Source organism: Eumetopias jubatus, unplaced genomic scaffold (assembly GCF_037043125.1).
Source record: "Eumetopias jubatus isolate StellerSeaLion01/CBP00866 unplaced genomic scaffold, mEumJub1_p1.0 scaffold_4, whole genome shotgun sequence".
In the NCBI taxonomy this organism is placed as follows: domain Eukaryota; kingdom Metazoa; phylum Chordata; class Mammalia; order Carnivora; family Otariidae; genus Eumetopias; species Eumetopias jubatus.
In genome coordinates, this window is record NW_028274810.1 from 139,864,072 (window position 1) to 139,886,309 (window position 22,238).

At 37.4% G+C, this 22,238-nt stretch overlaps 1 protein-coding gene across 1 annotated transcript in view; it reads right to left on the bottom strand.

Moving 5' to 3' along the window:
- Positions 1-22,238, bottom strand: part of ZFPM2 (zinc finger protein, FOG family member 2) — a 350,753-nt gene that overhangs the window by 199,464 nt on the left and 129,051 nt on the right. Inside the window, exon 4 of the mRNA XM_028110792.2 lies at positions 22,048-22,166. Within this exon, the coding sequence (XP_027966593.1) occupies positions 22,048-22,166 (119 nt within the window). The remainder of the gene's footprint in view (positions 1-22,047; positions 22,167-22,238) is intronic.

Sequence of the window (22,238 nt, forward strand, 5' to 3'; positions counted from 1 at the left end):
AACACTTTACATAATAAGGTCAAAGAATTTCAAATATGCTTTGATATTGGATCAACTGTAATCAAGAGATCCCAGAAACTTCCAGAGAAGCCTCTAATGATCTAATGAATAACAACTCAGTTCCATATATTTCTCTGAAACCTGAGAAGTGGTAGGAAAAAAAAGTGGGGAGAGGTTTATTTCTAGTGTTAAACTCCTTTGATAACATTTTGAAGTATCCTTGGACAGTCAAAACAAAATAAAAAATTTTGTGGAAATAATCTGCAGTAAAGTCTGAAGTGTACTAGGCTGATGATTTAGTATGTCACCAAAATATTTTTCAACTGACTAAAGAGTTTTTCATCTTAATGGACAACTCAATGGTTCTTGAAGTCTGCCATGTTCTCTTTTACCTGTAGGCCTTTATGCATTATGTTCTACCTCTGCCACCCTGAACACACACACACACACACACACACACACACACACACACACACACACAACCAAACCCCTTCCAACTCCCAAATACTCTGAAGGTAGTTTATTCCTATTCAGTCTACACGCCTCCGCTTAGATACCACTTCTATTTTTTAATTCCCAAATATACTTAGATATTCTTCTAACGTACTATATTTCATCATTTAGCACTTACAATATCATCACTAATTACCTACCATACAGTAGTTGCCCACTTATGTGTCCACATTTCTAAAATATAATCTCTAGGATAACAAGATCAATGTCTGTTTCAAGTACACTGAAATATCTTCAGAGCCTAGCACCATGCCTACTACCTCTTTACTAATAATAAATGTCTGTTAAATTAATGAGTAGATGAATGAAATAAAATACATAAACAGTTACTTTCTATGCATCCACTCCTATTTGGAGCACATATATGATTTGACTCAGACCAGACAGTCATATATTCAAAAACAAACAAATCAAGGTTGAAGTGATTTGGGGATCTAGACCTTTAGAGAGGAAGCCAGAAAGCGCTGGGTACAGATACAAATAGAAGGGAAAAAACAAACAAACAAAAACAAAACCCCACAAAAACTGAAACCACAGACTTCAATAAAAGTTGATATCCCACTATTGGGCCGCTTTTTTGTGCTTTCTTTTTTAAGAAACATTGTATTCTGGTCACTGTATGCCTACTATGGAAATCCCCACCCCTGCCCAGCAAAAGAACAGGAACACTAAAGTCTCTTAAAAACTTTCCTATGTAGATCAGATAGCATGGAAACAGCTATTAAAAAGCTGATAATTTGTAAGGATTACATTTGCAAAGTATGGCCTTGTCTGGATTAGATCCCAATGCTTCCCTGTCCCAAGTTACCAGTGGTATTATTTATTCCGTCATACTTTTCCTTCCCCAAACAGTCATTTGCTCACAGTCCAAATCAGTCAGAAGGAGCACAGCCCCCATTATGCAGTGTTTTCAGCCACACGCCTGCCCCTTATCCTAATCAATGTCCTACCTTTAAAGACAGAAACGCAGACTTATGAAGGACAGTTCTGCTCTCTAATGTGGCGCTTGCATTTAACTGATCACCAGCTCACATGGTGAGATGCAGACCACTGTCAAATACCTAGTATTTTTCAAGACATTGTCCAGACTAGTTTCCCTGGTGCTTTATCGGAGGGTTTTATCAGGCCTCTGCATGATAAGGGTTGCTACTATTTGCCAAGTTGGAATTTTTGTAAAATTCCTTAATTTTCTGTTGTTAATCCATCAAACACAAACACTTGAAAACTTATCTTATTCTACAAGAAGAAATGATTGTTGGCGAACCCCAAGGAGATAGAAGGTTGGGAGCAATGGGTTGTCTTTAGTTGACTTAACTCTGTCCAAACCAGGCTACCCTGTGTGCTTGACACCAGAGGAGAGAGTACTAACCTCCCTTCTGGCCTTTTTCTCAGCATATTCAGATCAGGACTTACCAGGAAGAAGGAATTTACTTTTTTTTTTTTCTTGTTGTTAGGATAGACATCGTAAAATATACTCTATTGATGATACAGAGGCATAATTCTAAACAATTTAGAAAAAAAGTGAGAAATTATAAAAGAGAATAACTGTATTTCCAAAAGTAACCTTAAAAACATTTAGAGTACCCCGTCATTGTTATTTCTGTTCAGAACATACTCCTAAACAGTACTACAATTTAGAATTCCTCAATATTTAAAAATAATATTTTTCATTTGCAAAATCATTTTTTTCAGATGCAAAAAAAAACTGAAATAGAATTAGGACTCTCAAAAAAATGTAACACTAAACAAAAAAAGGGGGGGCAGGGATATGATAAAAATATATTTTACTTCAGGAGGTATTTTAGAAATCAAACAGAAAGAAAATTTGTTTAATCTGCCAACTTCTTAGAAACTTTTTAGGTCTCGCAAAGAACCTTGTCTTACAAGGTTTATGAATACAGTAGTCTGCAAGAGGGCTATTCCAAGCTGTCTCTACTAAAATGGGTGGAGAATGAGCGATGAATTGCTAGGTTGTATAGGTTCAGAGTTGTGAGCCCTTAAGTCCACTTCAGTGGAACACTCCCCTCTGATTTACTTCAGCGCCTTTTCTCCAAACCAGCACTTGCAGCCCATATGTTTATTCTCCAACCCTCTGGGAAGTCATTTTTCATCAAAAGAAGTGTGCTAATCTTCCACAGTACCACTGCCCTGGGCACCTCCTGCCCCCTTCCCACGGCTCCCATCTGAGTTCAGGGGGAAAAAGCTTTTAGGACTCACAACAATACAAAAAGGAAAAAAAATCCCTTAACTGTCTTGGCAGATGAAAAGAGCTTAGTCTCAAAACCCAGTTGCATAGACTTTAGTAATCATAAAATGCATGAACCCAAGAAAGACATCCTCTCATTTATTTCTCAGAAACATACTGTAACCTTGTTGCCTATTTTCCCCTGTAAGTATTAAAAGGCTCTTTAAAACAAAAACAAAAACAGAAAAACAACGTATTTCCTTTTTTTCAAAATTTATTGGGCAACAACCATCTCCCAAATATTATAAAGATATTAACACTCAGTCTTGTTTTTTCATACATGGGTATGTTACCAGATAATATAATCAATAAATAACCAAATCATACATATAACTAAATATATAACCAGAGAGTAAGCAAATCTCATGAAGTAAGAGAAGTTTGGGGAAGAGATAAATATGGATATTCCATTCCATATTGCATTCATTTCAAAAATTATGAATAAGTTCCAAACAGGGACTATAGTACCCAGTAAAGATTAATAGCGGATTTCTCACTTTACCTTTTCTAACTAAAGTTCCATTCAAAAAAAAAAAAAAAAAAAGTTCCATTCAGCACAAATTTGAAGGAAACCACCTAGATTTCTGGGTGTGTATGCCTAAAAGAATTCCTTCAGGACAAATCTACCAGATGTTGCTAGCCGGGAGAAGGAGGGACATACACAGCTGTAACATTTGCTCCTCCCAGGCAGATAGCCGGTCATATTAAAAACTGGAATCTGTTGCTGCCAGTCAGCTCGTTTTGGTATATTCACAGCGTACACTGTTTCTCAACCTTGGCACTATTCCATCTTGACCCAGATTATTCTCGCTTGTGGGAAGCTAACCAGTACTTTGCAGGAGATTTAGCAATAACTCTGGCCTCAACCCACTTGACGGTGGTAGCAACTCTCTCCCCTCCTCCCTCCTCCTACCCCCACCCTCAGGCTGTGACAACCAAAAATGTCCCTGGGCACTACCAAATGTCCCTTAGGGGCAAAACTGTCCCTGACTGAGAACCACTGAACTAACTGTGTTTGTTAATGAAGAGTTATGAAGATAGTTTTCTGTTCTTTCCCACTCTTTTTTCTAATCTAAATCAGTTTTAAAACATCATTTATTCCCAGCAGGGTAGGATACCTACCTAAAAGCTAATATCTATCCAGGTGGGTTGGTCGGTAAAATTATGGTTTCCCCAAGATCTCCTTCTGTGCTTTCTAGTATAAAGTACTAGAAAGAATCCTTGACAAGATGAAGTTATACAATCTCATCCAACAAATGATCTCACTTGGATGCTAACACTAACTTTACTATTAAGCAAAAGCAGGCACATTTTCAAATATTGATTCCAACTAATGTCTGATCCTAACAGGCACGATCTTATCAAGGCCCCACTATAATAGAAGGAGTGTCAGAGTTAAACAGAATAGGCTGGGATCAGATCACAATCTACCTCACAATAATGTGATGGTATCACAGAATGGGGATAGTATTCTAAGTAATTATCATTAATAGAGCCTGGCACAGGAAAGAGCAGGCCTCCCTAGGTCTAAACAATTTTGAGTGAGATAAAACAAGGTTGTTGAGAATCATAGTTTGAGGGACTAGGTGTTCTCAAAGTCATTTTTTCAAAGTTTAAAATACTAGATTCTAAGTGAATAGCAGAAGTCTAGAATGATTTTAGTACCACGAACATGTCAGGGAGAGAAAATGCCACTTTATTATTGATGCAGGTGCATTTATTTGTTTTTCTGCCGACTACATCCATTCTAGTTATTTCTAGGTTTTGATCTAATTAGAGTATTTGTAAACAGGTTAGTTCTAGCTACTGAACTAGGTTAAATGCATTTGCTATTTGCAGTCTACCAGACATCAATCTAATAAATTAATCTCCATCACAAGAAATAGAGAAGGTTTGTTTATATTCCTTAAGTCCTTGGCCCAGATTTAGTATATTCTTCCGACACTTTGTAAGGTGTCTTAATGCAGAAATGGTTCAAAAGTAGCCTTTTCAACTTCTAAATATAAGATCCTTGCACTGCACTGATTCATTCATTCTTCAGCCTCTGCCCCAGGACACAAAAACTCATGATTAACACTTCATTGTTTACTTCTCAAAGAAGTAAGGAAGTACATGCAAGCTAAAAAGGAGTCAGGATACTTTTTTTAAACTAATATGATGACATCTAGTAGAGGATTTTTACCTCTGGGAAGGTCTCTTGTATAAATCCATTGCTATTTACTGAGATTTTTCTGCTTATTACATTGAGCTAAATAATATTTGCATGAAAAAATACTAGTGATCATTAGTCCAAATAATTAAGAGAACACAAATGATTTTGCTAGAAACTTACTTTTAAACTCTAAAGAGGTCACTACTCCCTCTTCTTGAATAAAACAAAGATAACAAGTCCTTTTCTTACCACTATGACACAACATTTAAAGTTAAGCAAACAATATAAAGGCATTAATTAGTAAATGTGATCAAAAGATTGTTTCAGTGATTTTTTTTCATATATATTGAAAGCATAATTATGATTATTACTAGCACGGTTATTTTTCTTATTCACACTCTGTCTAGACTTTTCTGGGAGGGGAAAAGCCAAACTATATCTTACTTTGTGCTTCTTTTCTCAAATGGGTGATTAATTACAGGTGCTGAAATCTTTTGGATAATCACCCAGGATGAATGCATCGCTTAAATCAGCAGGGCATAGAGAACTCTGAACGCTACTAGTTGTTAACATAGTAAAGCAAAACAGAACATTCTACACTTTGTATCTTGTCTAAAAATAATGCAGTCATTGACCTTAACCTTATCAAACTGGTCCCATCATCAAGGTCAAATACAATAGCAAATAACTTCAATTGGACATGAGCATACCCTAAGTATTTATGATACAACTATATCTACACTTGCATTTTTCTACATAAAGTGTGCTCAAAAAATTAATTTTTTTCAGTAAATAAATTTAATTTTGAAATGGATTAGTGACATTTGGTGAAGACTAAGATACAAAGGACATCTATCCCCTGCTTAATCTTTTTCTCGGAGCCTCCATTTTCCACCTCAACACCATAATACATGATACACATGAGCAAACCCCAAATACATATCTAAAGAGACCAAAGACATTAGTTGTCATCAGCATATATCCTCATATGATTAGAGATATTCTCGCCTTTACTTTGACCAAAGAAAAGAGGACATATGGGAGATAATTCAGAAAATTTTTAGACCCTAACTTCTGGAGAGGGACATCACTGATGGGTAATGAATGGATACTGAGGCTCTCTAGATCCAGAGAACCATTTTACATCTATGTAACACCAGATGAAGAGATAGCAAAAGCACAGGTGTGGTGCTAGTTTTCCAGACTTAGAACACTTCACAGGAGTTAGCCATTGGCTTGGTTCACAGAATGGCAGGAATGTTAAGCAGGCACCGCTATATTTGAATCTCGCTTAGCAACTACCACGATGCATCCTGCTAATTCTCTTTCCAGTTTCCATTTTGCAGTCACGGATTAAACAAAGAAAGGAAACTACTATCTGGGGAAAAAAATCATCAGTTTGTTGAAAAAATATGGAAATACTGGTTTTTGTTCCTTCACAGGCTAAGGGGATTTATGCGAAGAGAAAGCAAATACCACATAGTGAAACTAGGGGCTGACTCTGTTGCCAACAGGCTCATCACTATTTTTCATCTTTGTAACATATACCCACAATATGCTCTTTTTCTTCAGCCTGCTAATCAGGGCAGTGGTACCTGATAGTGGATGACTGACTAAAGAAATCAAGATTGGACTTATTCCCTGAGGCACACAGTACCCCAGGTCAAAGAGCGCACACGTGGCATCCTGAAAATGCAATCCCGCTGCTCTCACCTCTCAACTCCCTGGCACAGGAACCAAAGACAAAACAGTGGTACCATCTCTCTTTAAAGAGGGAGCAAAGAATTAGGGGGAGAATTTAGAGATCTGGACTGACTCAATTAAATAAATTCTTCATTTTAAAAAAGCTTAAGGCTAGTTTTTACTTTCTAACCCAATTTTCCATATTCTAATCTCAATGACAAATTAAGAACAGCCATGTTGGATGCTAAATGCTTAAAACCAAGATGATCTCTTTGTACAAGAATGGATAGAATTTCCTCCGGAAATACTGCTGTATTAAAAATGCAATGCAGTTTATTTCAAGAATTTGACAGAAATACTGGTGTTAAAACATCTTTTTTTTTTTTAATCTGCAGCACCTTTAATTACATTGTCACTTAAAAAAAAAAACCACTTCTTTTCTTTAGCTATTTCAGAAGTCACTATATTTCATTGAGTTCATGGTTAATAGAAAATATTCTAAAGAAGGCTCACCTACCATTTCATAAATAAGAGCACACAGAATAATAACAAACTTCATCCTGATTTAGGATCAGATTTTTAATGGCATAAAGAGAATTATAAATATCAATGGAAACTATAAAAATGTAATTAATGCCTGTGGAGTTATGAAGTGACCTCTCTTATCAGTTTTCTAGTATATATCAATTGCATTCAATATACAGCATTCCTAAAGCATGATAAAGAAACTCAAGCTCCAACTTAAGCAACTTTAGTGAGCATTCAGTCATTTCACAGTGGAATCTGCTTTATTTCCATATACCCCAATGATAAAAGCACTTCTCTGTAATATTAATATCCACATGAAGTGCTGCTGGAATCTAATACTTTTACCATGTTAGATTCACTAGTCTAAAAAAATACTTCTATTATTTCACAATTAGTCAACATGGATCACGTGGATTTTGAGCGGAATCACATCTGCAAAATAGAAACAAATTATTGAAAAATCTTTAAGTGCTACATACATTATGAATATTTTGTATTCGTTGATGGTAGAAAACTGTTCATCTCACATTACAATGCATTTCAGAAGCAACTAGGGTAAGGCAATACAGTAAAATAAGGTAAGTGAAAGTCTGTAGTAATTGATCAACTAAAATGGACTGTACTTCTTGTTTCTACTGATTTCCCTTCTTTGCAATGTTAAGATAACTGCATATGCATCACGGCAGAGTACAGTCCATTTTAGTTGATCACCCGATGTTTATAGCAGCGACGTCCACAATAGCCAACTATGAAAAGAGCCAAGATGTCCATCAACAGATGAATGGATAAAGAAGATGTGGTATATATACAATGGAATATTATGCAGCCACCAAAAGGAATGAAATCTTGCCATTTGCAATGACGTGGATGGAACTGGAGGGTATTATGCTGAGTGAAATAAGTCAATCAGAGAAAGACATGTATCATATGACCTCACTGATAAGAGGAATTCTTAATCTCAGGAAACAAACTGAGGGTTGCTGGAGTGGTGGGGGTGGGAGGGATGGGGTGGCTGGGTGATAGACACTGGGGAGGGTGTGTGTGCTATGGTGAGTACTGTGAGGTGTGTAAGACTGTTGAAACACAGACCTGTACCTCTGAAACAAATAATACATTATATTAAAAAAAAGAAGAAGATAGTAAGAAGGGAAAAATGAAGGGGGGGAAATCGGAGGGGGAGACGAACCATGAGAGACTATGGACTCTGAGAAACAAACTGAGGGTTCTAGAGGGGAGGGGGTCGGGGGATGGGTTAGCCTGGTGATGGGTATTAAAGAGGGCACGTACTGAATGGAGCACCGGGTGTTATACGCAAACAATGAATCATGGAACACTACATCCAAAACTAATGATGTAATGTATGGTGATTAACATGATAAAATAAAAAAATTTAAAAAAAGATAACTGCATATGCACTAGCAAAAGATAATTAAAGAACTGTCAAGAAGATGCCGCTAAAATAGTAGGCTCCCCATTCCTTTGGATGCTGTCAAACCAACTGAATTGAGATGACTTGCTTCTCTTTTCAAGCCTTCAGTGGCTATGGAGGTACACGAATAACAATCAAAAGATTAAGTACCTGTGTGTCCCCTACAATGTGAGTGGTATGTAAGGTCTGCAGCAAATATTAACAATACCTTACAATAATAATATTACTCCCAAAGCACTTTATTTCTTAAGTCTAGAGGTAAACACTAAAAATTAAAGATTCAGTTCTCATTCCAATTAAATTGTTTAAGTCTTATCATCACCAAATATTTTTATCCTATTACAAAGAAGGTTCTAGACAGTTCTCAATAATTCAGACTCGTGGAGAATAGAGAATAAAGAGAAATGAAAACTGACAGAAAATCAAATACTATGAGAGAATTTTGAGTTTTACTGCTTGCATATTTTTTTCATTTCTCACATTTTCTTTTTCTTTTCTTCCCAGATTTGCCACTAACCCAATTGGGTCTCACTATAATGCTCCAGTTGGTCAAGAATTATAAACATTTTTTCATCCTGCAGATGTATACACCTAAATGCTCTACACTTGTTCCAAGTTACCTATTACTTAAAATATCCTTATGATAATTTGGCAATTGTGTGTTTTGCCATAAGATAAAATATTGCAATTATGAGCAATAATGAAATTACAGAAACATCATCAGTATTTAGTGTTGCCTAATCTATGACAAGAAAAATATTGAGTAATTTTGTGTAACTCATTTGACAACATAGGGATAGTTTACTTCATGAGATTGCTTTACTTAGGAAAGTTAAGAGTATAAACAAAATAAAATATTAATCTTATTTGTTGGCTTAAAAATCAAACACTTATTGTGTGTGTGAGACCCTGTATATGTGTGTGTGTGTGTGTGCCTGTGTGCCTATAAATATGGCCTTTTGTGCTTTATGTTTGTTCGAAGCAATACATAAAGGCTCTGGATAGAATTCAGTTTACTTAAATACCATCCAAGAAGTAATTCTGTTTGAGAAGAATGCAGATTTTTGTATCCCTGCTTCTTAGCAGAGTTCCCGCCGTATAGTACACACAACATTGAGTCAAGTTTTCCTTCAAGATTTCTAGCACAATGTATCTGAGAAATAGATGTTAGTCATTCAAATCCTTGTAAGTAACAGCAGGAAAAGACCATGAAAATAGTTATGAAATAATATTCTTCTACCCTCTCATTTGTTGGTAAGAAAGATTTAAAAACACACACACACAAACACACACATAACCTGGAAGGCACACAGTTTGGTTAGTTAGTGTGACAAATTAAAATGGGTCCATCTCCTCTCTTTTATCCAGTCCCTTATGTAACCAGTGGCCAGAAGTTTAGAATACAGCCCTTCTAGCAAGTCTATCTAATGATTAACTTCAAATAAAAATAAATAGCCCCATAAAAAAATCTGATGGCTCATCAAAATGCAAAGTATGAGTATTATTATCCAAATAGATCTCTCCTTCCAGAGCTTTCTTAGGAAGAAAAAGTTGTGCTTTGAAATGACACTGGTAAATATGTCACTTTCCTTCTACTTTATCTTTACATGCAGACATTCTTTTAAACAAAAGTTAAGAGTCTGAGTTAAACTCACCAAAACAAGGAGATTAAAGTTGAAGTGGGAGTCTCCCCCTATCAGTCAGACCTCAGCTGAGGGGGCACACTTTACCTCTAGGCAACTAAGCTCTGAACTGAGCACTGCACTCTCCAATGGTATGTGAGGTCACTGCCTATCATTCAGCCCTCTGACAACCACTTTGTTTTTGACTCTCTATGCCTGTATGCTTATTTATCACGTGCCAGAATAAGAATGGAATGAATGAAAGAATAAACCAGCGGAATCTATAAGCCTAAAGAAACTTAAAGATAATAGCCTGTTTACAGGATGCCAACTTTCCAGGCCCCATTCACTAACTGCTCTCCATTTTTATTTTATTAGTGTGGTATACTATAAAATATTGGTTCTATTTTGCTGGAGCTTCAGCTTTTAGTTGTTTTTCTTCACGGGTCAGTATGATTTTATTTTACCTGTCTTGGGAACTGTAGATCGGTTTCTAAAGCTCACTAGAATTCTCTTAGCTATACGATTTTTTTTGCGGGGGGGAGGCAGGGGGACATTTAATGTGGATTTTTTTTTAAAATCCACAGCAAAAATAGCACATTTATCCCCTTTACAAAAATCCCAATAAATAACAAAGGTACATTAGGCTCCAAAACAGCTTAACTGAAGCATATGTGGATCCAAAGGCCTGCCAAAATGGAATCAGCATTATAAAAGATAGTTTCATATTTCATCTAGCCATAAAATAGGAACTTACAGTATATAAAATGCATTGGCCACTCGCACAGAGCTCGTGATGACAATGGCATGGAAACTCATGTCAGCAGATTAAAAGTGACCTCCATATATACTCTGGGAGGTTTCTTGAGGTTTTTTTTTTCTTTCTTTCTTTCTTTTTTAATGTTTTTGTCTTTTTGACCTGGATTGACTAATCACAGATTATGGAGCAAGCAACTTAAAACAGCATCTTGAACCTCAGCCCCTCTGACAGTCAGAATTTCACCATCACAGTATTTCCTCAGAAAATCTTCAAGCAGCAGCAGAAGGTCTGGCACTGAACCCTTAGGATCCCATTAAGGGCCTCTGCTGTATTCCACAGCTCCTCTAGTCCAAAACGGCATACTCTACTCCCACAGATGCTCTCCAAAGCCATTTGGAATCCTCTTTTCCTTATCAGGCTGATACAGACCTGCATCATCCTCAGAGCCTTCTGACAGAGGCTACAACAATTGGGGGAGGGGGGCGATACAACTGTTCATTGTTTCCTTTCACAAAACCCTGCCACAGGGCGCAGATTAACACCAAAAAATAGATGGCTGCAACCAAAGAGAAACATTTTTCAGAGTGCCTCCACCTGATTAATGAAGAAATGGAGTCGACCACTGTTGGACGCCCATCATGCGCTCCCCCCACGCACCCCCCCAGCCGTCTCCTCCTGGAGAATCAGTGAAATGGGGAACACTTCCGCCAGTGTCTGCTTCCTTTGAAGAGCTGTCATGCTCAGAAAGTTTTGAAGGAAGGCAACGATTATAATACTGCCTGTGTTCCTTGCTGACAATATTCAGATAAAGGAAGCGAACTTTTTCACCATCACTGAACTTCCTTAATGAAGGAGAATGCTATCTTTTTTTTTTTTTTTTTTTCTGTAGCTACTTCCTTCAACCTGTGCTTGGGACGTGACCCTTATCTCAGATGCGCATGCAGACCTCGCCGGGCACCTCGCGTAGACTGATACGCTACACAGGCGTGAGTAGCAGTGACCCTAAGATGTAAGCTGGTAACGCCATATCCGAGATTAGTATCCGAACCCAAGGGACTCCAGCGGCTCCAGTCCACGGGAGAATGCTCACACATAGGGTAATGAGAAACAAATGGTGTTTGTTTGACTTCGTAATAAAATCTAAAACTCAAGGCATGTGAAATGCCTTTGCTCTTCTGAACTCTGTCCCCATTTCTTCATATTTCACAGCGTGTCACTGCCGGTGTTCCGAACGCCTTATTCACTCCATTCTATACTGAACTCTAAAATGCCATAAATAATGAAAGAATTGAATTAACATTTTTAAAATACAAACCTATCTCAATCAGACAGGGTAAATTACTTTTCCAATTGTCTGAAATCCCCAATCATACACCTGAGAGATGCCTTCTGAAGAATAACTCCTTACGAAAAGAAAACACAAAGAAACCAGGATAATTCAAAAAGCAGTTTGACCACTTAACCTTTCTCTCTCTTCCTCAAAATATATAGGTTTTTGCTCTGCTTCTCTGGTGATTGTACTTAGACTATGAGTTTTCAGAAGACTCATGCTAGCTAATCAGAAGTATGTGTGTCTGTGTGTGTATAAATACATGTGTGCACACGTGAATGGAGATGTATATGTACAATGACAGCCAAAGTGCTTTTCAAATATGTTCAGAGAGGGGACAGAAGAGAAAAGGCTAGATGCACTGCTTGGTGGGGGTGGGTGTTTAAAGGAATGGGCAATCTATTTTCTATTCATGGGCATAATAAAAAGTAATCTAGGTCTATGTAACAATCTGTATATTTTTTCAAAGTGACTAAATGCATATAATTTTATATAATTTTACAACAACTCTGTGATGTTGAGCTGGTATAATAACATCCATTTTATAAATGAGGAAACTGAGAGCATTTGTGATTACCCAAGATAGCACATCCACTTTGGGTAATAACAGTTGGGAGAAGAATCAGGCTACTCTGACCACATCATGGGCTCTTTTCCATACTTTCTCCCCCATTTCTGATCTTTACAATGTGTTAGTGTATGTTTCTCAAAATTACTAAAAGAGAAAAGGAACACTCAGCAATCAACGTGCTTCTGGTTCCTAATTCCCACCAGATTTTATATAACTCACATTTCATATATTTTAATTCATCTTTCTCTAGCCTCACAATTTCTAAATAAATTAATCAAGAAGACACTAACCACCTTCTCTTCCCTTCACTGTCAGCCAGACTGTGACTGAATTCTAGTAAATAGAATTCCACTAAAGTAATGGAATCCTACTTCCAAGATTAGGCTACAAAAAGATTGTGGCTTCCATCTTAGGCTCCTTTTCTTGCTCTCTCATTCACTTGCTCAAAGAGAGGCCAGCTGTCATGATGTGAATTGCTCTATGGAGAGGCCCACAGGGCAAAGGACTGAGTCAACAGCCATGCTAGTGAGCTCGCAAGCAGATCTTCCAATAGTTGAGAGTTAGATGACACCACAGCCCTGACTGTCGTAGTGATGGCAGCCTTGGGAGAGACTATACCAGAGACATCTAGATAAGCTGTGCTCATATTTCTGACTTTCAGAAACTAAGAATAGAGAGTATGAGAAAAACCACAAAGCTTACACATAACTCTGTGCTTGACTGAGCACCTGACCTTTATAACAGAAAGAGATATAACACATATAAAATGGCATAAAAGACATACAAATTATTAGACTCAAGAAGCCATGGTTTTGTCAAACTACGCCAAAGGAGTTCATGAGAAAATGATGTAAGATCAAATGAAAAATAATTATTTTAAATTCTATACTTAACAAAGAATAGACATGTTAATTCCAAAAGAGTTTCTCAAATAATTTCAGAAGTTTCCAAAAGCTCTAAAGAAATATTACTTTGTCTCTTATTAGAAATACATGCAAAAATTCTCGCCTGGGGACCATCCTGCAATATCAACAGAGCGCCTTGGAAGAGTGGCTTAGACAAGGTCATACTCACAGACTTTCCTATACCCAGAAAACCTCATATGATACTAAAGACTGTCAATGCCAACTGAGAGGTACTGTTAAATTATATTTGATTAATGGTATCCTGGGAGCACATATTCATAGTTTAAAAAGAGTCTAATATTTTATAACATATTTCAAGAGTTATCCCTAAGTCTTATTGATTTTTAAGACCAAACAGAAGAAATACAAAATAGCCCATTCTTTCACAGTTATCATTTCAGTTACTGAATGTATTTATTATCATGCCTAGCTGAGATCACTGTTAAATCCTCGTAACATTGGAACAATATTATAACCATGTAAATAATGGCTAAGTGCACAATGCCAATCCAATTGTTTTAAAAAGACTTGTGGAATGCCAACTCTTCAAAAAAAAAAAAAATCAAAGAGGAAGACTTTAAAAGTCATGCCAGATAAATCAGCAAAGAACAGAAAATTTTGATCGACTTTTCAAACTGCTCCTCACAGTGCCTTCTCATCTTGACTTCTCCTCCAGCCAAAATGTTTTCCAAGCTTTATATTCTATAATTTGTGTTATGAAAACAATAGAGTTATATTTTACAAAACACTCCCTCATCACTCAAGAATTTGATAGACTCCCTTTGGGGAGCAGAGACTCTATCTCCATCCCCTAAGGGACCATGAAGTGTGAAAAAGATCTACAAACAGGAACAACTCCGCAAAGAGTGTCTGGAGCTATGAACCAATAGCCAGACTTTGCCTTCAGTGCCTATACTCTGTGAGAAAGGTAGTGCTACTCATTAGTTTCTTCGAATTCATACACATATTCTTAGTAGACCAAGATGTCATATGATGATATGAATAGCTACTCCTTCCAGACACTGACTAAATTAGTAGCATAACATGGAAATCAATTTAATAATTCCTCAAAATGATCATCTTCAATAAAAGTTCTCCTTAAGTTCTGGAGAAGGGGAACAATGAATAATCTTACATGAAGAAAAAGATACTTTTTGTTTATTTAAATGTGGCTTAAGTATAAGTAAATAGGTTTAACCATGTATCATAATGCAAAGGCAAAGATGTGTTTAAATTGCAGGCATAGGTGAGTAAGGTAAAAATAAACTGTCTACATATAACAAGGAATGACAAGGATTGTCTTTGTGTTCCTACCTTTCAAATGCAAGTCCAAACATAGAGAACCTGGAAAGACTTCACTGTCAGAAGAAACAATAAATCAGAGAGATTGAGATTCACAGAGAGACTAGCGACACACAAAAGGTGTGTCTTGGAGGCGGGTACAAATTATCAGGAAAGGCACAAAATTTATATTTTCATTCCAATATTATTTTCCCATATTACAATATAATTCTATCCACTGCCAACATCATCATTATGCCTATGTTGTAATACAATCAGTTCCTTCAGATCCATATGCAACAGACTTGTCTGGTTTGCCTCTACAGATCTGAATTGTGAGATAATTCTTTGGTGTTTGGTTTCTTCCTTTCTGACTCACATTCTATAGGATGCCTTTACCAGCACAGAATTCCATACCAACCTCTCTCCTCTCCCACAAACAAACAAATAATAAACAAGAAACCTACTCTAATTCTAAAAACCAGACCGGAGTGTCATTTTCCAAGGCTCTGCTCCATTAACTCTCTTGTCTCATGTCCTCTTTGAGCAGCTTCCACTCAGTTTCCATTAATTCTCCACAAAGCAGATAGAGCATAAGAGAAGCCAGGATCTTGGCCTCCCTAAGGGACAAATCTACAACCTCCATCAATAATGAATTTCACCAACACTTCCCAGGAGGAAGAGGGTACAATTAAAAAGGTTATAAGTCCTTGCACTACTAGAACCTAAGGGCATCCGTGAATGAAACTGGCTTAAGCCCAATTAGAGGGATCAGTACATTTGTCTTCTCTTGGAACAATCCTGCTCTTACCATTCTCATCAACTCAGTATAAATCTGACTGATCTTATCCAAGAAGTTAATAGAAAATTGCTCACAGTGGGCGACTGCCACCTCGGTTTCCAAGCAGAGACAGATGGAATTTCCCAGATGGTTTGTCACTGGAAAGAGAGATGCTGGATGAGACTTCACAGAAAGCATGGTAGAGCAGAACACCTTCTTGGCCTTCACCCATGTCATAGTGAGGGATCTAAAACTGATTCCACTGTAAACAAATCATAATTGCCTCAAAGGGTTCAACACCGTGTCCTCCCTAACCGCTTCAGGGGTTACAAAACTTACACTGAAATTAGTCAATATTTATCAAGAAATGATCGTGGACATATCTCCTTATTGGGTAAAAACTGAAGAAATATAGTTATCCTGCCTTACTGAGTCTTATGCTCCACTGAGATTAAGACTAAACATAAATATATAAACAAACAAAAAACAGACACAAGATGGTATTAACTATATTAATTGTATTGCTAAGTTGGGCAGATCAAGTAAGATCCCTGAGAAAACAAAAGAAATGGATACATACGAAGACTTGGGGATGATGTAAGGATCTTGAATAAAGAGATGCGCATCATTCACTGATACTAGAGAGAAGTGAAAGGAAAGAACTGATTTACTAATTCTTTAAAGGTTATTTATCGGGCCTGGGCTCTAAGCCAGACATTGCTCTAGATAGAAAGGATGCAAAGATAAAAGACACAAAGTCTACAGGGGAGACAGACAAGTAAACAGGCACAATTATGTGATAAATGTTCTTATCCTAGTAGACCTACAGCATCATGGAAATATTAAGAAGCCCATATCTATTCCAGACTTTAAGAAGGATCTACTTGAGCTGAGTCTTTATGTAAGAACTGGAGTCAGTGTGATGATAAAGAGGGGCAGTAGGGGGGAACACAAAGCTTCCTAGGATGATGAAACAGCATGGCCAAATGCACAGAGGTGTGAGAAGAATGTATATTCAGAGCACTACAGGTAGTTGATGCTGACTGAAATTCTACACCGAGAGAGGAAAAGGGGTCAGAGCTGAGGAGGGGAGTCTCACGAAGGCCCTCCTTGGCAAAGCCAAGGAGGCCGGGTTCTCTTGTGACCTTTAGGATGATTTTAAAACTTTCGTTTTTAGGACACATTGTGATTTGAGTAAAAGGCAAAGGAACAAGAAGGAAGGCAGAAAGAACAAGGGGAGAATATTGTGATAACCAGGGAAGAAAAGATAGAGGTTTCAACTAAAGCAGCGGTAGCAGGAACAGAAAGAAGAGAGCAGACATGAGGAAAGCAGGAGTTATGGTCCTTGGTTTCTGGAAGTGAAAATGAGAGTCCTGGAAGATGAAGAGAAAAGGGTAGTAGCTGCAGACAATACAGACGAGGGGGGGGTGTGCATGCACGTGTGTGAGATGGGTATAAATGGACATCTGAGATGTGAGAGGAGAGACAGAACCCAGAATAACTTATAGGATGACCTTCTTGTAGAGGCAGGAAAAGAGATGCAGACAGAGACGTAGAATCAAAGGTGACTAAAAGTTGGAAGTCAGGGAGAAGAAGAATAGAGAAGCAATCTGTGGAAACAGTACTAAACTCTCCTTGTGACTATTTTGTTGGAGCAAGTCAGTGGGAAAGGCTTACAAAACAGTTGAAATGTGCTATTAGAGAAAGGGTAAAAAGCCAAGGTTAGAGAATTTTTAATTTAAGTGTCATTTGTAAATTAGTAGCTGAAGCTTTACAAGTGGATAAGCTCCCTGAGGCACTGGGAACAGAGGGAGAAGAGAAGAAAGGCCAGAGTGTTTTGGGAAACATGCACAGTTAAATTCAAAGAGCCAAGACACAGAGAGATATGAGAAGTCGGAAAGTTTGGTAGTCCTGAGCCTAGATTAGAATGAATATTAAAAAGAAAGAGATCTTTCCCAATGTCAACATCAATGAAAAGAAATGTAAGACCCAACAAAAAATCATGCCTTAGCAAAATTATATCATTGAGATGGTGACACGGGGGGATATGGGTGGGGGTCCATCAGAATGGTCATGGTAAGGAAAGTCCATTAGATTAATTATTTTAAACAGCATTTATTGGATATCTATTATGTGCCAGGGGCAGAGGTCTAAAACTGAACGACAGTAATTTTTAAAATAAATCTATGTTCTCTAGAATCTCAACAATAATTTGGATTACTTTCAAATTTACTTCCTTATATTTTAGAGGTTGTTTTGTAAGTTTCCCCAGAACTTACCATGAGACTGATTTAAGTTCAAGTAGTTCATTGGGGAGGTATTGTCACAAAATTTCAGTAGGGGAATGGAGAAGTAAAGGGAAGTAAAGGAAAGAGAAGGAAAGAGAAGGCAGGTCATAAAGAAGGCATTATAAAGCCAACTGAAGCTCAGTTGCACTGGCAAACTCTAAGAGACGGTGTAGAACACTTCTTAGAACAGTGAGGGTATTTATCCACCAACTTCTGTCCCTCATTGGTTGAGCATTAGGTCAGGAAATATTAGTTCTCCAGCACCTCCAACGTGCCCGGCTTGTGGCAAGTTTACTCCTGAGGCTGGGGAAAAAGTCCTCTACTAGAAAGATGTTTACAGATGTTTCCACTAAGCAGCCTTTGACTATACAGGTGAATGCTAACGACATATGGGTAGGTGTGTATTTGCTACAGGGTGTGTACACCACGAAATTGGAAGACTTTGGCAATGAATGGGATCAGAGATTGGTACTGGAAGAGTTAGACCTGGAAGGGGAGAGAAGGAGACATCTAATAATTCTGATATTTTCCTAGGATATGGAACAGGGACCTCTGATTCTTTCCTCAATGACATTTTTATGGGGGTAACCATCTTAAAAAGTTTAAGGTGCAAGTTAATGCCTGCATTCTTTCATTATTAAGTCAATGAAATGTTGTCTATAGCACCCTTCATATGTGTATTTCCCATTTGGAGAATTCAGTGTCACGAATGCCTTATCCTGATGGAACAGCATCAGTGAAATGAGACTTCATCAGATTTCATTTGTTGAATTTAACAGGTGGTGATGAATTTACTATTATGTAGTAAGTCACGTGGGACTTGATTTATGTTCTATTTAATTAAGTATGCATGTTGTGTAGTCCCAGCAGTTGGCTGTATTACACTAGTTAGCTACTAACAGCTGACATATTCAAAAGCAAGAGAGGGCAAATGTCACTTAAATTCCAGACATCCAATCTTCCAGTCACTGTTGTTTGCCACTTATTAGGCACTAGTCATGTGCTAACATAGCAGAGATTTAGCATAGAACAAAGACCTTTGTCCTTAGGAGAAAATGGGAAAACTTCAAAGGCACGATATAAAAGTATAGAAATTCTAAAACATCTCCAAGACAAATACTGATCACAATTTAAAGTGATTTTTAAATTGTCTTCCTTGTCAGTAGTCCTTTGATATTTTCAATGAATACAATTGCAAGGCTTTTAAAAACATGAGGTTTGTGTCACCACGGTAGCATTCAATGTAAAGTTATTCCTTGGTGCAGAGGTAGGATGTTGGAGAGAAGGCTAGGCTCACCCACTGGCTATCAGTCCATTGAGGGGTGTACAATTATACCTGAAAAAAACCTGAAACTTACAATGGCTCATAGAGCTTTGGAGCCTGTGATCCCTAATTTTATGTGTCAACTTGGAGGGTATTTTGGATGAGACTCACATTTGAATCAGTGAACTCTGGGTGAAGCAGATTTCCCTCTGTAATTGGGTAGGTCTCATCTAACCTGCTGAAGGCTTGAAAAGAACAGAAACACTGGCCTCTCCAAGCAACAAACTTCATCTGCACCATTGGTTCTGCTGGGTCTCTGCCTACCAGTCTTTGGACTAGAAGTGCACTGTTGTCTTTCCTGGGTTTCCAGCCTGCTAGTGCACATGGAAGGTTTTCAACTGGCCAGTTTCCATAATTACATAAGCCAATTCCTTATAATAAATCTCTTTCCCTCTCTCCTTCTATCTCTCCCTCTGACCCATATCTGCTCCAATGACTGTATTAACTACATGTTGTTTTAATGATTCAATAATGGCAGCAACAGGAGATATTGAACAAGATAATGGGGTGTTGGCAAAAGATTATTTATTTCTATGTTTGGTGTGTTATATAATTTCAAAAATAACTTTTTGTCAAATCAATTTGTTTTGGTGTTTCTATATAGCCTATATTCTCGAAATGTTCTATATACATCCAAATGCCTGGTCTGCAAAGGCTTCCTGCAGAAGGTGGCATATTGCTAATGCACTTCAAGATGGGAACTTGAAAGATATAAAAAGGATTTGACATCTGGCATGGTGACTCAATTAATTACTGTGTTGGATTAATTAGTGTGCCGAATCTCCTGAGCCAACACCATGAGTCTGAGCAGAGATACATTACATTGGTTGGCGAATAAGCACTTTAGGAGTGTGCTAATTCCAAATTTTTATTCAACGTTGGGTAAGGAAGGGTTAGGAGGCTCTATATTTTATGATAAGGAAAATATATCTTCATGATATAAAATACATGTTAAAGTCCTGTCCAAATTATATAGGTAATGAAATTGCAGGAGCCTTTGAATTAACTCGTAACTGCACAAACAGTCCTGGCAGTACCATAACAAATATTTTGCCTAAAGTAAGAAAGAAAGAGCACACCTCTGATCATTGCACATTTTCTCCAGAGATTTTTATAAATTTAGAATTTAAGTGAAAAAATCCTAAACAATATTATCATTTTCAAATCACGTCACAGATGCTCTTGAGAAGCCAGTGTGGCATGATCTTTAAAAATGCAGAATCTGGAATCAAAAGGCTGAGCCTTTATTTGCTTATCTATAAAACACAATTTTAAATAGACCCAAATTCTCAGGTTTGTTTTGAGGATTAGATGAACGAATCCATCTTGAATTCTTTATACAGTGGATAAGAAAGAATGAGTATGCGGTATATGCCAGCCAACTGTTCTACAGCAGGAGTGGTAGTATTAACGGTAGTACCAGGGGTCTTTAATGACCTAAAGTCAAAAGTAATTTCTGGAAAAGAATGGTATTCCAACAGAAAAATATTTTAAAATGTACTTTGGCAAAGCAATCATACCTTTAAATAGAGAAAAATACTACAGTATAAAGGAATCACATGACTCAAATATTTAAACCTAAGGCAAAAGAAGAAACCTAGAGTATTATTTTCTTTTAAAAATCTATTACCCACTCCTGGTTTTGAATTAAGGAAGCAGATGGAATTAAAATAGCTAATCAGCTGACCTTAAAATAGGACCATTAGCCTAGCTTACCCAGGTGGGCCCACTATAATCACAGGTGTTCTTAAATGTGAGAGAGGGACACAGAAGACTCAGAGTCAGAATGTGGATATGACGGAGACTCAATCAGCCATGGCTGGCTTTGAAGACGGCAGAGAGCTGTGAGCCAAGAGATGTGGGCAGCCCTGAGAAGCTCGAAAAGTGAAGGAAACACCTCTAGAGACTCCAGAGAGGAACTCAGCCCTGCAGATAGTGAATTTTAGCCTGGTGAGATTCATTTCAGACTTCAGACCTGCAGAAATGCAAGATGATACATTTGTGTTGTTTTAAAGCCATAGAGTGTGTGGTAGGTAATTTGCTACAGCAGCGAGAGAAAACTAAAATATCCAATTAAGAAATGAAGTTTAAAGGTATCCACACATCCTACCTTTCCACTACTTTTTAAAACATCGAATTCATCAATTATCCATACAAGCTTACCTAGAGGAAGATTTTACAGAGATTTTCCAAGGAAGTTAACAAAAATTATGATGCTAATCATCCATCTTTGCTCTTAAAGGTACAAATAATATTACCAAGGAATAACAAGGTTGTTTATTTCTTGTTCTTCATGTAAACCTGTAATGTATGACAATTAATTTGTGTCATCTTAAAAATAAAAGCATTTGTATATATTATTAAGTGTGAGTAGTATTAGTCTGGCTAAGCAGATAAAGCAACAACCTTATAAATTACCTTACTAAACAACCATTTAGTATGATTAACCTGTTTCCTTCTAAATTCTGCGTGTATTACTGTCAGAGACAAACTACTTGGAAAATATCCAAGTTTTGTGGTCCATGAAAAAGAAAAAACAAACTGTTATTTTTAGTGATTTCCCTGGGAAGCAAGCAGAGATAATTTCTGAGCTATGACAAAATACTGAGTCAACCATCTCACAACATCCACATACCAAGGAATTATTATTCAGGTCCATCTTCCCAGCAAATGGCCCCCAGGTTGTTCCCACAGGAAGTTGCTGCCGACTCTGGATTTTCCGTTCTCCGTCTTTCTGAAATACCTCCAGCTCTCCTGCAGACAATGAAAACAAGAGGTGTTTGGAGTACTTTCACGTGTGCCTTACCCACAGCCACCTCTTTTTCT